A 13,068-nucleotide genomic window follows, 5' to 3' on the forward strand; every position below is an offset into this window, starting at 1 on the left:
ACTTGGAGAGCTTCCTCTCAAAGGCTTCTTCCAAGCGATCTTCCCACGGCACTGTCAGCTCCAGCAGCACTGCTTGTTTGGTGGACTCCGATACGAGGACAATGTCAGGTCGTAGGGTGGTAACTGCAATATGGCTGGGGAACTTCAGCTTTTTTTCAAGATCCACCAACAACTGCCAGTCTCTTGCAGATGTCAGGATGCCTGCAGATGATGTTCTGCTGGCCGCGGTAGGCTTGTCCCCAGCTCTGACAAAGGCGATGGTTTTGTTGGAGGGGCGGAACTGTTTAGCCCATGCCAGCCCTGCGGTAATGGCTTCCGCGATAGTCTTAAGGACTTGATCATGCCTCCACCTGTACCGTCCATCTCCAAGTGCCCTTGTGCAGCCACTGAGGATGTGTTCCAGGGTTCCTCGCTTGGAGCACAGTGGGCATGCCGGTGTCTCTGCTATGCCCCATGTGTGCAGATTTGATGGGCTTGGGAGCACATCATAAACTGCCTGGATGAGGAATTTAATGCGTTGCGGCTCTGCTTTCCAAAGCTCTGCCCAGGTCACTTTCCTCTCAACTGCGTTCTCCCATCTTGTCCAAGCACCCTGTTGTTTCATTCCCACAGCCTTGCAGGTTCTTGTGTCCTCCACTGCTGCTCTCACCTCATCCTGGACAAGACGTCGCCTCTCCTTCCCCTTGGTGTTCAGCTGGGGAGATGGAAAGGATCCTAGCCCAGCTCGACCTCGTGTGACCACTCCAGTCAAGCACCTGTGCCGGAGCCTTGCATCTGCCTCTTCAACCGCTTCCTCTGCCCTCCATTTCCTGCCAGTCCTCACTTGGATCCCAGCCTTAGCCACCTTCGGATCTCTTGAGTCCCTGTATTGAACCACTTCTCTGGCTCTGGTGACCTTAAATTCCTCCTCCAAGGATTTGAAGGGCAGTTGCAGTTTGTTGCTGTTTTCGTAGAGAGCGATGCTGCTCAGGCTCTTTGGAAGTCCTAGCCATCTCCGGAGGTGGCTGCTGACCTTCCTCTCTAAGGTCTCAACTGTCGAGATGGGGACGGAGTAGACCAGGAGGGGCCACAGGATCCTGGGAAGAATGCCGTGCTGGTATACCCAGGCTTTAAACTTCCCCGGTAGGCCTGACTTGTCCACTGATTTCAGCCAGCCATCCAACTCCGTGCATGTCGACTGGATAGATTTTGTGTCTCTCAGAGAGCAGTCGAAAACCTTCCCTAGGCTCTTGACCGGCTTCTCTGAGATTGATGGAATGGCTGTGCCTGAGATGGTGAACCGGAACTTGTTTTCCACCTTCCCTTTCCTTAGCACCATAGATCTTGATTTGGCGGGTTTGAAACGCATCCGGGCCCACGCCACCAGTTTTTCAAGACCCTTCAGAATCCACCGGCAGCCTGGGACTGATTCTGTCGTGACTGTGAGGTCATCCATGAATGCCCTGATGGGTGGTTGCCGTTGTCCGGAGTTCGTGCGGGGCCCTCTGCACTCTGGCTCAGCAGATTTTGTGAGCATGTTCATGGCTCGCGAGAACAGTGTCACAGAGATAGTACACCCTGTGATGATGCCGATCTCCACCTTGTGCCAACTGGATGTCATTGCTCCTGAAGAGATCCTCATCCTGAAATTGCTGTAATAATCAGCGATGAGATCTCTGCATCTGCTGGGTACATGATGCTTTATCAGAGTGAGCTGGACGAGCTTGTGTGGAATGGAGCCGAATGCATTTGCCAGGTCAAGCCACAGCACTGATAGGTTACCTTTGTTCTCTCTGGCCTCCCGAATAAGCTGTGTGACCACACCGGTATGTTCCAAACATCCTGAAATTCCTGAGATGCCACCTTTCTGGACAGATGTATCGATGTAGGAGTTCTTTGCCAGGTAGGTACACAGCCGCTTGGAAACAACACTGAAGAAAACCTTTGCCTCAACACACAGCAGGGAGATGATGCGGAACTGGTCTAGCTGAGTGGAGTTTTCCTCCTTCGGGATCCATACCCCTTCAGCCATTCTCCATTGTTCAGGGATCCTTCCCCTTCTCCAGAAGACTCGCAGGATTGTCCACAGACGCAGCAGGAGTTTGGGACAGTTCTTGTACACTTTGTATGAAGTGCCACTCGGTCCTGGAGCAGAGCTCGCCCTTGCTCTGCGGACAACCTCCCTGACTTCCTTTAGCTGCAGCTCCGACATGTCGAACTGCTCTTCAGGTTCAGGGGGTCTATGAGGATGTTGCATTCTCCCAGCTCCTGCTCTCTTGCGGGGTCGCTGTACGTCTGCTTCAGATGTTGGTTTATGATTTCCTGCGAGGAGACCAGATTGCCACTCCGCTTCTGCCCCAGCAAATCCTTCGTGAACTTGAAGGGGTTAGCGATGAAAGCAGCACGCTTCCGTGCCCTCTCCCGTCGCCGCCTCCGGTGCCACTCTGCACGGCGGAGAACTCTAATCTTTTTCCGTAGGATGCACATTAGCTGGGCCAGGCCAGTGCGTTCCTCTTGTCCTGCCGCCTTGTACTGGGACTTCAGCGTTTTCATCTCCTGCCTGATGTTGTGGATCCTTACCGCTCTTTGATTCTTTGCGTACGTTGTACTTTTCTTCTCCTCCTCGCCAAACCTTTCTGCTGCGAAGCTGACAATGACTGCTGTCATAGCTTGTAGCTTCCCGTCGGCGTGTCCCTTCGCCATAGCCTCCAGAATTTGGTCGACATCGTCGTCGAATTGCTTCCAGAGAGAGGTCATGCTAGCTGCAGGCCATTTGATCCGCCTCGTTTCAGACTTGATGCTCGAGGGATTAGTTTGCAACACGTGGAGGTTCTGGGCACTGTGGGGTGACTCCGGGCCTGGCACCTCCTGCGTCTCACCAGGTGTAACACCTGTGCGTTGTGTTGTTTCTGCTCCCAACGGGCACTTGATCCTCGCTCGGTGGATCTTCAAGCCATGGATGTTCTTGCAGACTTTGCCGCATGTACACGTTTTACTCAAAGTCGATTGTCCGTTGCCTGGGTCTGTAGCCGTTGTGTCCGTCCGACTGGGGTGCTCATCCTCCCCCCCTCTCGGGCACCCCTGGGGGTATTTTTCCATTGAGTTCATCGTAGCTTGGTTGGGTCCCTCCTCGTAGCTTGGTTGGGTCCCTCCTCATCGTGATATCGTGATTATAGATAAAGGGCAGAGGAAAGCCCTTGTAGTGGATGTAGCGGTCCCAAGTGATGGAAACATCAGAAAGAAGGAACACGAGAAACTCGAGAAATACCAAGGGCTCAGAGAGGAGCTGGAGAGAGCCTGGAAGTCGTGCCTGTGGTGGTCGGACCACTCGGGGCAGTGACCCCCAAACTAGATGAGTGGTTGCAACAGATCCCGGGAACAAAATCGGACATCTCAGTCCAGAAATGTGCAGTGCTGGGAACAGCAAGGAACTGCGCAGCACTCTCAAGCTTCCTGGCGTCTGGTAGAGGACCCGAGCTGAATGAGGGACGGACACCACCCGAGGGGGGGTAGATGAGGATTTTTTTTTAACAGACTGTATTATACTGGAGCATTTCTTGAATTAAAAAAAGGAAAAAAAGAGATAAAAGTCATTGTCTTTGCCACAGAGCAGCAAGATTTTGTGAGTGCAGTCCAAGGTTTGTTCCCCCTACATACATGCTGCAGAAAATGGGCAAAAGAAAAACATCTGAATAAAATTGTTGGGCTATTCTGGAAGAGACTCTTTTTCACTGGAGGAGCTCTTGTCTTTTTCCCCTCCTCACTTAATGTAGCGCACAGTGCAAAGATCTGAGTTCGATTCAAGACTATGGCCTTTGTGTGTGGAGTTTGAATGTTTTTCTCCTGCTTGCGTAGGTTTGCTCCAGATAATCCGGTTTCCTCCCACATTCCAAAAACATGCATGGCAGGTTAATGGAACACTAAATCTTCTCTTGGTGTGAGTGTGAGCGCAGATGGTTGTTTGTCTGTGTGTGCCCTACGATTACCTGGCAACCACTTCAGGGTGTATGTACCCCGCCAACTGCCTGAAAACAGCTGGGATAGGTTCCAGCATGTCCACGACTCTTGTGAGGATCAGCAGCTCAGATAATGGATGGACATATTGACTTGACATGACATGGCCCTTATAAAATGATGTCCCGATTTAAGCCCCCAACTCATTTCTGGTTCAACCACATCCACTCCTAGTTGATGCTCCACCTACTCCAAGACCAGCTATTGATACAGAACATGAAGATGGGTGAACAGAAACAGGCACTGGTGTACTCGCACATCCCTTGTGCTAACCAATTTGACAATCATACTACCTAGGTAAAAAATATAGAAAGATCTACAGTAATTGCAAATTGATAACCGGGAACTTAGACGTTGGTGAAGCTGACTATTTTAGAGATGGGCTATTCAATGGAAGGAAGGATATTATATCTATCGAAAATTTAATTTAAAAGTCACAACACAGAAAAATGTGTTCAACAGGACTAGTTTGCTTGAGCATACTCATAATTAAAAAGAAAACATTGTGCCCACTTTGTTGACGATTAGTGAGGGCTATGGAAACTCAATAATTGGTGCGCATTTTGGTCTTACCTTGTGGCAAGGGGATTGCACGCACGCCGACAGTAGCTAGTTTATTTGGAGTGGTGAGTGTGACCAAACCACTGCTGTCAACATCAAGGGTCTCCGAAGAACGACCATGAGAACCTTCCTCTTTTACCTAACAAACATGGAAATGAAAACAAACATGATGATTTGTACTTGTTTCATGCTGTCAGCACAGCTTTTCTACAATTCTGACAATTATGGAATGACATTTTCATGATGAAGCAAATAATGCTCATGAGAAAATATTTTCATGAACTGGAAGAAAAAGCCGACCATTTCTGTTTAACGTTAAAACATGTTTATAAGTGCAAAACTGGGTCAGAAAAATGAAGCAGCATAAAAATTTTTTTCTCTGAGAATAGTTTGGAAAACTGAGCTTTATCCTCCTTCCCTTATTTTTTTAAGGAATTTTAGAAATGACACGTTTGAAAAACTGATCAAATTAATTGCAGACTGAATTAATTTGATCAGTTTTCAACAAAAGACACTTTTGCCCCAAATAGTTAAAAAAAAAACAAAAGACCATGTCTTCTGGCCAGGTACCAAATGAGCCACGATTATGTCGAAGAGCAGAGAGGTTCACCCACCTGGTGAATAACGGCCACTTTTTGCTGCTTGCCAAGATCTTCATTCACCATGTCCACTTTTGGAGGGCGCACCACTGTCTCTCGGAAAGGAATGATGGGCTCAGATGCGCTGATCTCAATTTTAGCAAACCTTTCAAAAACAAATTAAAATATTGTGATATGAGTAGGCTAATTACTGACAATAATGATAGATGAATACTTGTTGCCGCGTATCGTAAGCCACTCGGGTGAAAAGGGGAACGGCGTTGCCAACCAATCACTACCTGGTTGTGTGGAGGCTCCAAAGGTGAGGTAGAAGGCACGGCTAAAAAAAACCAGAGAACCAATTTATAATGTTGGTGAAACAATGCTAATCAATCATTATTTTCCGCCCTCTCATATACCAGTAGAGCCCCCATGGTCCATACCAGGGATGAGAGTGGCTAGTGACGAAAAAATAGGAAGGGGGCGTGGCCGGGACGGGGGCGTGGTTGGGACAGGAGCGGGGCCACTTACAAAAGTGGCACTAAACATGCTGAAGATGAAGTGTATTCAATTTACACACTTGAACACACACACATTTGAAACTTTAACAGAAAAAAATCCCAAGATTGTTCACTATTCTTTCAAGTGAAATGTGCAAATGTGCACTTTTTCTTGTGCATTCCTGGTGAGCACCAAGATGTACCTTCAAATTTGCTGCTCAAAATCAAAACTAAAAATGGAAACACATTCTCTGCCATATTTAAGATTTGTTCATTACTTGTATTCATAAAGTGTTGTGTAAATGTGATAAGAAGCTGTTGATTCTTACTTCATACAGAGTTAGTGAAGTCCCACACTCTTTACTATATATGGGTTATGAATGTATTTTATTATATAAAGTGGATGTCTGTTGACAGTATATACAACAATATACAGTTTCATGAGGTAGAATACTTTATTTTCTCTTCATTTTAAGCATTTTAGCAACTAAAAGCTTATTGATCCTCTGTCTTTTTCACTCTCTTTTTAGCCATCTCTTCTTGTTTTTACACATGCTCCAGGCTATCGAAAAGCGCTTTAGCCAACTCCTCTTGTTTTTACGCATGCTCCAGGCTGTCGAAAAGCGCTTGAGATCTAGTTACTTTTCAGTAGAAATGTCTGTTTTCGGTGTTTCACCGAGGTTGCATGACTCTGTAAAGCTTTCCATCCTCTCGATCCGTATAAAATGACATTGTCACACACCAGTACACCAGTGGTTCTCAATTATTTTCTATCATGCCCCCCCCCAAGGAAGAGGAAAATATCTCACGCTCTAATCCCCCCCCCCCCCGCACGACTATAAATAGTATAATTTGTCTATAAAATTATTATAAGTACACCTTTGCATAACACTGTATCCTTATTAACTAGAGCTGTCAAACGATTAAAATATTTTATCTAATTAAAAATGCAACTGTCAAAATTAATTCAAATGAACTAAAAAATTAATCGTGATTACTCACACATTTTTTATCGTTTCTGAATTTCCTTTTACATTTTTTGTCCTATTTTTTCCCCATTTTAATGCTCTCATCAACATGGAATCATGAATCAGTTTTCTATGTGCCAAATGCAAATATTTACTGAAATAATTTTGATTTTCAATTTTACATGAACATTTTTCACTTGGTGCAGTTATTCACACAATCTCTCACACAATATTACTGTCCATCAATAACGGTGAAATTTTTTTTTTGTCACACAACAGCTGCTTTAACAGCTTTTTTTAATGAAATGAAAACAGAGCAATCTTCTATATATATATTGCGCGTCGTCCCGCACGCGGTCTGTCCTTCCGTCTGTCCCTTTTCAAAACGTACCTACTTCACCGTGCCGCTGCGCGCCGCCACTGCGCGCCACCACTGCGCCGCTCAGGCAGTGGCTCACTACGATCGCGCGGACATCTTAGCGAAAAAATGTTGTCTACCCACAAGGATTGCAATGAAATTGTTAGTTATTTAGTAGAGCTAAACATCTCTTTATTTTCGCGATAAGCAATGAAGATGAACAAAAAGTTGAACCAAGCAACAACACTTTTGTGTTGTTGCTTACCTTACCAGCCTTGAGCAGGGACTAGCTGATGAGCCGCCCGGAGGGCGGCGAACCACCACCTTACCAGCCTTCCACAGGAACTAGCTGATGAGCCGCCCGGAGGGCGGCGAACCAGCTAGTATAACATAATAAAGTGCACATCTAAGGTACACTAGTACTCAGCCTATAGTGGATTTAACCATGGTTGCATACTTCATTTTTCTCAAGTTTGCTTTCAACACAGCAGTCTGTTTCTGTATGTTTGTTGAAGAATAACGAGACATCCGACACCAGTGTTCATTATGTGCTGCTGTATTGGAAACTGCCTGCCGTACAAACAAGCACACGCACTTCCCCCGTGCTGCAGGGGCAAACCATTCTGAAAGGGGGGGGGGGGTTCACTCCCCCTAACACAGTCAGGCTATGTTGATTGTGTTGGTCCTTCTTGCGCGGAAGTCTCTCTACGGTTTTGTATAGACCTCATTTCGAATGACTACACTTGGTTCGATGACAACACTGGAGACGTTTTACTTTCGCTAGGTCGCTACCACTGTAGCGCACTGTCACTGTCAGACGAACACAGAGAAGCTCCACCCGCTCTATTTATATGGACACAGAACACTGTAACCTTCCACACAAAATAGTTCCAAACAAGTAACAATCGCGTCAGTGGCATACATCGTATACCTGTATGATACAGAGAGAGAGAGAAGAACAGATAACTTTGGTCTTGTCACTGGAGCAATATGGCAACTTTTTAAAAGTAAACTTTCCATTCATAAACTCTTTAAGTATCCGTTTTCGGCGTCTCGCGCTGCCGTGGCTGGCAAAACAGACATGGGCGTGGACTTCTGCAGCGCGCTTGTTGTTTTGTTTCTGGTGTATTTATAGAACAACGTAACATCCGCTTGTGACGTGTGCCGCGTTAATCTCGCGAGAGAAAATTTAATCCCGTTAAAATTCATTTAATGCCAATAAAAACGCGCTAAAATGACAGCTCTATTATTAACGTATAAGAGAAAAAAAAAATGAAATATGGACGAACTTTATGGACCAACTTACAACAAAGAATAGCTTTAGTAACTGGAAGAGAAAATATTTAAAGTGCATCTGAAATTCAAAAATTACATTAAATCCTTAATTTAACAAATATTTTTTGACTGACCACCATACGATCCTGAAAAATAAAATTACATAAAATCTATAACTAATAAATCATTCAATCTAATCACCAATATTATCTCAGAGCACAATATTAAAAAAAACTTTAACGAGCAAAACAAAAACATAAAAGAATTTGTGCTTTTTTTAAAAAAATCAAAGACGATGTCTGTATTAATGACTACAATGAGCACGTTTTGCAATGCACAGCTTTTTGAAGCGAGGTTTGAAGCAATACACAGCAACTCTCGGCTCTTGCTCAATATGTAGCCGGGACCTGCATTTTAGTTTACTGAAGTAGCAGTCACAGACTGCATGATTGTTGGCAATATTCGGTACGTTTTAGCTGAAAAAAAACTCAAGCAGCTTATCAGCGTGATTGAGGTGTAATGTCTTTAAGTGACACCTTAATTTATTTGGCTTCATGCTGTCCGCAACCAAAAGTTTTCGACACAGTAAGCACATCGATCTTTCCTCGTCTGCCACCGCAGTCACATTGTAGCCAAGCACTCCATACGCCTCGTCATATTTCCTCCCTGAGAATGCTCCCTGCGCAAACTGCCCATAAGAGCGTCACTGCCCCCTAACACAGTGGAGGTGCAACTGCACGTTATTTTAGGACAGTAAAAAAATTTAAAAAGTATGTTCCACGCGGTCAAACGCGCCCCCCTTAACGGAGCCTTGAACCCCCCCCCCCCCCCCCCGGGGGGTGTGCCCTACTATTTGAGAAACACTGCTGTACACAGAGCTTTACCGGCAACATTGAGCGTTTTCACGAAATCCGACACAAGCAGAGACAATGGTACCCTCTTTACTGGTTCTTACTGCGGACACCGTCAGCTTTCTATCCAACCAGTCCCATCGAAATGTGTTTTTCAGATCCGCATCTATCTGACGCACTTTAGCTTCGTCACGAGTCGGTAACATTCGGCATTCGCAAGAAAGGGGTTTAGGAAAGCGAACACAGATTGGTTGTGATTCTGCATTTGCTGATATAGCGACCAATCACAACAAGCAAGACATTGGTTTTAGCCCATATACAAAGTAACAACAAACTAACGCTTCGCGATTAAAAAAAAAATAAAAAAATATATATATATATAAGCGGCTGGATAGCTCAGTTGGTAAGGCATCGGTTTGGCATACGGGAGACGGTGGTTCGAATCCCGCTTGGGGCAAAAATGAGCACATAACACCATCCAGTGTGGGTCCTTGGGCAAGATCCTTCACGCTAATGCCTACCTCATACAATGATGAGAGACAATAAAACGAATGACATGCTGGCTCAGACGTCGCCCGGCCAAACAAGGTCTGCGTCAGGTGCTGGGGAACCAGAGCACCTTGATGAAAAATGGGCTACTGGAACAAAGCGGAGATGGACGAGAGGCGATAACATGGCTCTGTTGGAATGCTACTACTCAAGCAACCCTAGTCAGAGGGGTTACATGCAGAGAATGTGGGCTAAATGGTTACTTCGAAACGGTTGACCACGAAACAACTAGTAGCTCAGTGTTCCAACATCCACAAACGGCAACTGCTGTCACAACTTGAGATTGATGAGGTACAACGCAGGTTCCATGGCGAAGGGCCCCAGGCTGCCAGATCAGAGGAGGAGGTCATACAAGAGATTGGGAGGCAAGCCCCAATGAATGCAGATGATGAGATTGGGTGGCCAGCCCCAATGAATGAAATGCTGAGCGAGGCAGCAACTGACCTGAAAGCTAAGATCATGGCGAGAATGAAAGCTGGGGAACCTAGAAACCGATTACAATGGCTATGTGAAGTACCATCTGAAAGTCTCATAGAAAGTGTGAATGCAGCACTGAGGGTGATCCCTACCGTAACGATCACAGAAACCAATGAGCTGATATACGCTTCAGCATCAGTGATCCTGGAGACTCTGGGCTATAAGAGCAACCATGGAAGCCATGAGATACGTTACCCACCATGGAAAAGACGGTTGGAGTCTAAGATCAAGGCGGCCCGGAAAGATGTGAGTCAATTGACGGAGTCCCAGAGAGGTGTGATGAAAAGGCCGATACCCGAGAGGTACATCCAGATGACCATACCTGAAGCACTCGAAACTGCCAAACAAAGGCTCCAAGCCTTGTCCAGTCGCCTAAAGCGGTACACGAAAGAGAATGAGGCCAGACGAATAAACAGGCTGTTCGCAACACAACCTGCGAAAGTGTACGCTCAGTGGCAGGGTCCTAACAACAGAGCTGACCCACCAAGACAGGAAACTGACAGGTACTGGAAAGGCATATGGGAGAAGGAGGTTGCACATAACAGCAGTGCACAATGGCTGGTGACCCTGAGAGAGGAGCACAGCAACCTCCCTGAACAGAACGCAGTTACCATAACAGTGGCAGACATACAGGAAAGAGTCTCAGATATGAAGAACTGGACAGCACCAGGCCCGGACATGGTCCACATCTACTGGCTAAAGAAACTCACAGCACTCCATGAGCGCCTAGCAGTACAAATGAACCAGATGCTGAGGGATGGGACTCACCCAGAATGGCTAACCGAAGGGCGAACGATCCTGATCATGAAGGATCCCTCGAAGGGTGCAGTTCCATCCAACTATCGGCCAATAACCTGTCTCTCCACAACATGGAAGCTCATGTCAGGCATTATTGCGGCTAAGATAAGTGGACACATGGATCAATACATGAGCGAAGCACAGAAGGGCATTGGTAGAGATACTAGAGGAGCCAAACATCAACTCCTGGTTGACAGAACAGTCGCACACGACTGCAGGTCTCGACGTACCAACCTGTGCACAGCTTGGATTGATTACAAGAAAGCCTATGACTCGATGCCACATACATGGATCATTGAATGCTTGGAGTTGTATAAGGTGAACAGGACCCTAAGAGCCTTCGTTGCGAACTCGATGAGGATGTGGAAAACCACACTTGAAGCCAATGGCAAGCCACTTACCCAAGTGTCCATCAAATGTGGCATATACCAAGGTGATGCACTCTCCCCACTGCTGTTCTGCATAGGACTGAACCCCCTAAGCCAAGTAATCACCAAGACAGGCTATGGATACCGCCTCAGAAACGGAGCTACAATCAGTCACCTCCTCTACATGGATGACATAAAGCTGTATGCTAAGAGCGAAAGGGACATTGATTCCCTGATCCACACAACCAGGATCTACAACAGCGACATCGGGATGTCATTCGGGCTTGAGAAATGTAGTCGGATGGTGACTCAGAGAGGAAAGGTAGTCCGCACTGAAGGGGTCTCACTCCCAGAAGGAACAATAGCAGACATTGAGGACAGCTACAAGTACCTTGGTATACCACAAGCCAATGGCAACCTCGAACTGGCAACAAGGAAAGCGGCTACGGCCAAATACCTCCAGCGAGTGAGGCAAGTCCTAAGAAGCCAGCTCAATGGCAAGAATAAGACCCGGGCAATAAACAGCTATGCCTTGCCAGTGATCAGATACCCTGCAGGAATAATAAGGTGGCCAAAGGAAGAGATTCAGACCACGGACGTTAAGACCCGAAAGCTCCTAACCATGCATGGAGGGTTCCATCCCAAATCCAGCACCCTGAGACTGTACGCAAGGCGAAAGGAAGGAGGTCGGGGACTAGTGAGTGTGAGAGCCACTGTCCAGGATGAAACATCCAAGCTCCATGAATACATCAAGGAGAAGGCTCCAATGGATGACGTACTCAGAGAATGTCTCAGACAATGGGGAACAGAAGATGAGGCGGTGGAAGAGGGACCATCATGGGAGGACAAGCCCCTACACGGGATGTACCACCGGACCATAACTGAAGTGGCTGATCTCAAGAAGTCCTATCAGTGGCTAGAGAGGGCTGGCCTGAAGGACAGCACAGAGGCACTCATCCTGGCTGCTCAGGAACAGGCCTTGAGCACCAGAGCCATAGAGGCCCAGATATACCACACCAGACAAGACCCAAGGTGTAGGTTGTGCAAAGAGGCACCTGAGACGATCCAACACATAACTGCAGAGTGTAAGATGCTGGCAGGAAAAGCCTACATGGAACGCCATAACCAGGTGGCTGGCATAGTCTACCAAAACATCTGTGCGGAGTATGGACTGGAAACCCCAAGGTCAAAATGGGAAACACCTCCAAAGGTGGTGGAGAATGCCAGAGCGAAGATCCTGTGGGACTTCCAGATCCAGACTGACAAGATGGTAATGGCGAACCAACCAGATATCGTGATTATAGATAAAGGGCAGAGGAAAGCCGTTGTAGTGGATGTAGCGGTCCCAAGTGATGGAAACATCAGGAAGAAGGAACATGAGAAACTCGAGAAATATCAAGGGCTCAGAGAGGAGCTGGAGAGAGCCTGGAAGGCAAAGGTGACAGTCGTGCCTGTGGTGGTCGGAGCACTCGGGGCAGTGACCCCCAAACTAGATGAGTGGTTGCAACAGATCCCTGGAACAACATCGGACATCTCAGTCCAGAAATGTGCAGTGCTGGGAACAGCAAGGATACTGCGCAGAACCCTCAAGCTTCCTGGCCTCTGGTAGAGGACCCGAGCTGAATGAGGGACGGACACCACCCGAGGGGTGAGATGAGGATTTTTTTTTTTATACACACACACACACACACACACACACACTTTATTTTTTAAATGATGGCGCCCCCTGAGTGGCTGCCTCTCCAGCAGCGCATATCCCTGTTTGAGTTTCTTTTTGTCCTTTTACTTTATT

At 46.8% G+C, this 13,068-nt stretch overlaps 1 protein-coding gene across 3 annotated transcripts in view; it reads right to left on the reverse strand.

Annotated features, from left to right (window-relative positions):
* efl1 (elongation factor like GTPase 1) overlaps positions 1-13,068 on the reverse strand; it is an 88,036-nt gene that overhangs the window by 15,778 nt on the left and 59,190 nt on the right. For all 3 annotated transcript variants that reach the window (XM_052063859.1, XM_052063860.1, XM_052063861.1), the window contains 2 exons: positions 5,169-5,298; positions 4,567-4,693 (listed from right to left, as the gene is read on the reverse strand). In XM_052063859.1, the coding sequence (XP_051919819.1) occupies positions 4,567-4,693; positions 5,169-5,298 (257 nt within the window). The remainder of the gene's footprint in view (positions 1-4,566; positions 4,694-5,168; positions 5,299-13,068) is intronic.

Source organism: Hippocampus zosterae, chromosome 4, assembly GCF_025434085.1.
Source record: "Hippocampus zosterae strain Florida chromosome 4, ASM2543408v3, whole genome shotgun sequence".
Lineage (NCBI taxonomy): Eukaryota > Metazoa > Chordata > Actinopteri > Syngnathiformes > Syngnathidae > Hippocampus > Hippocampus zosterae.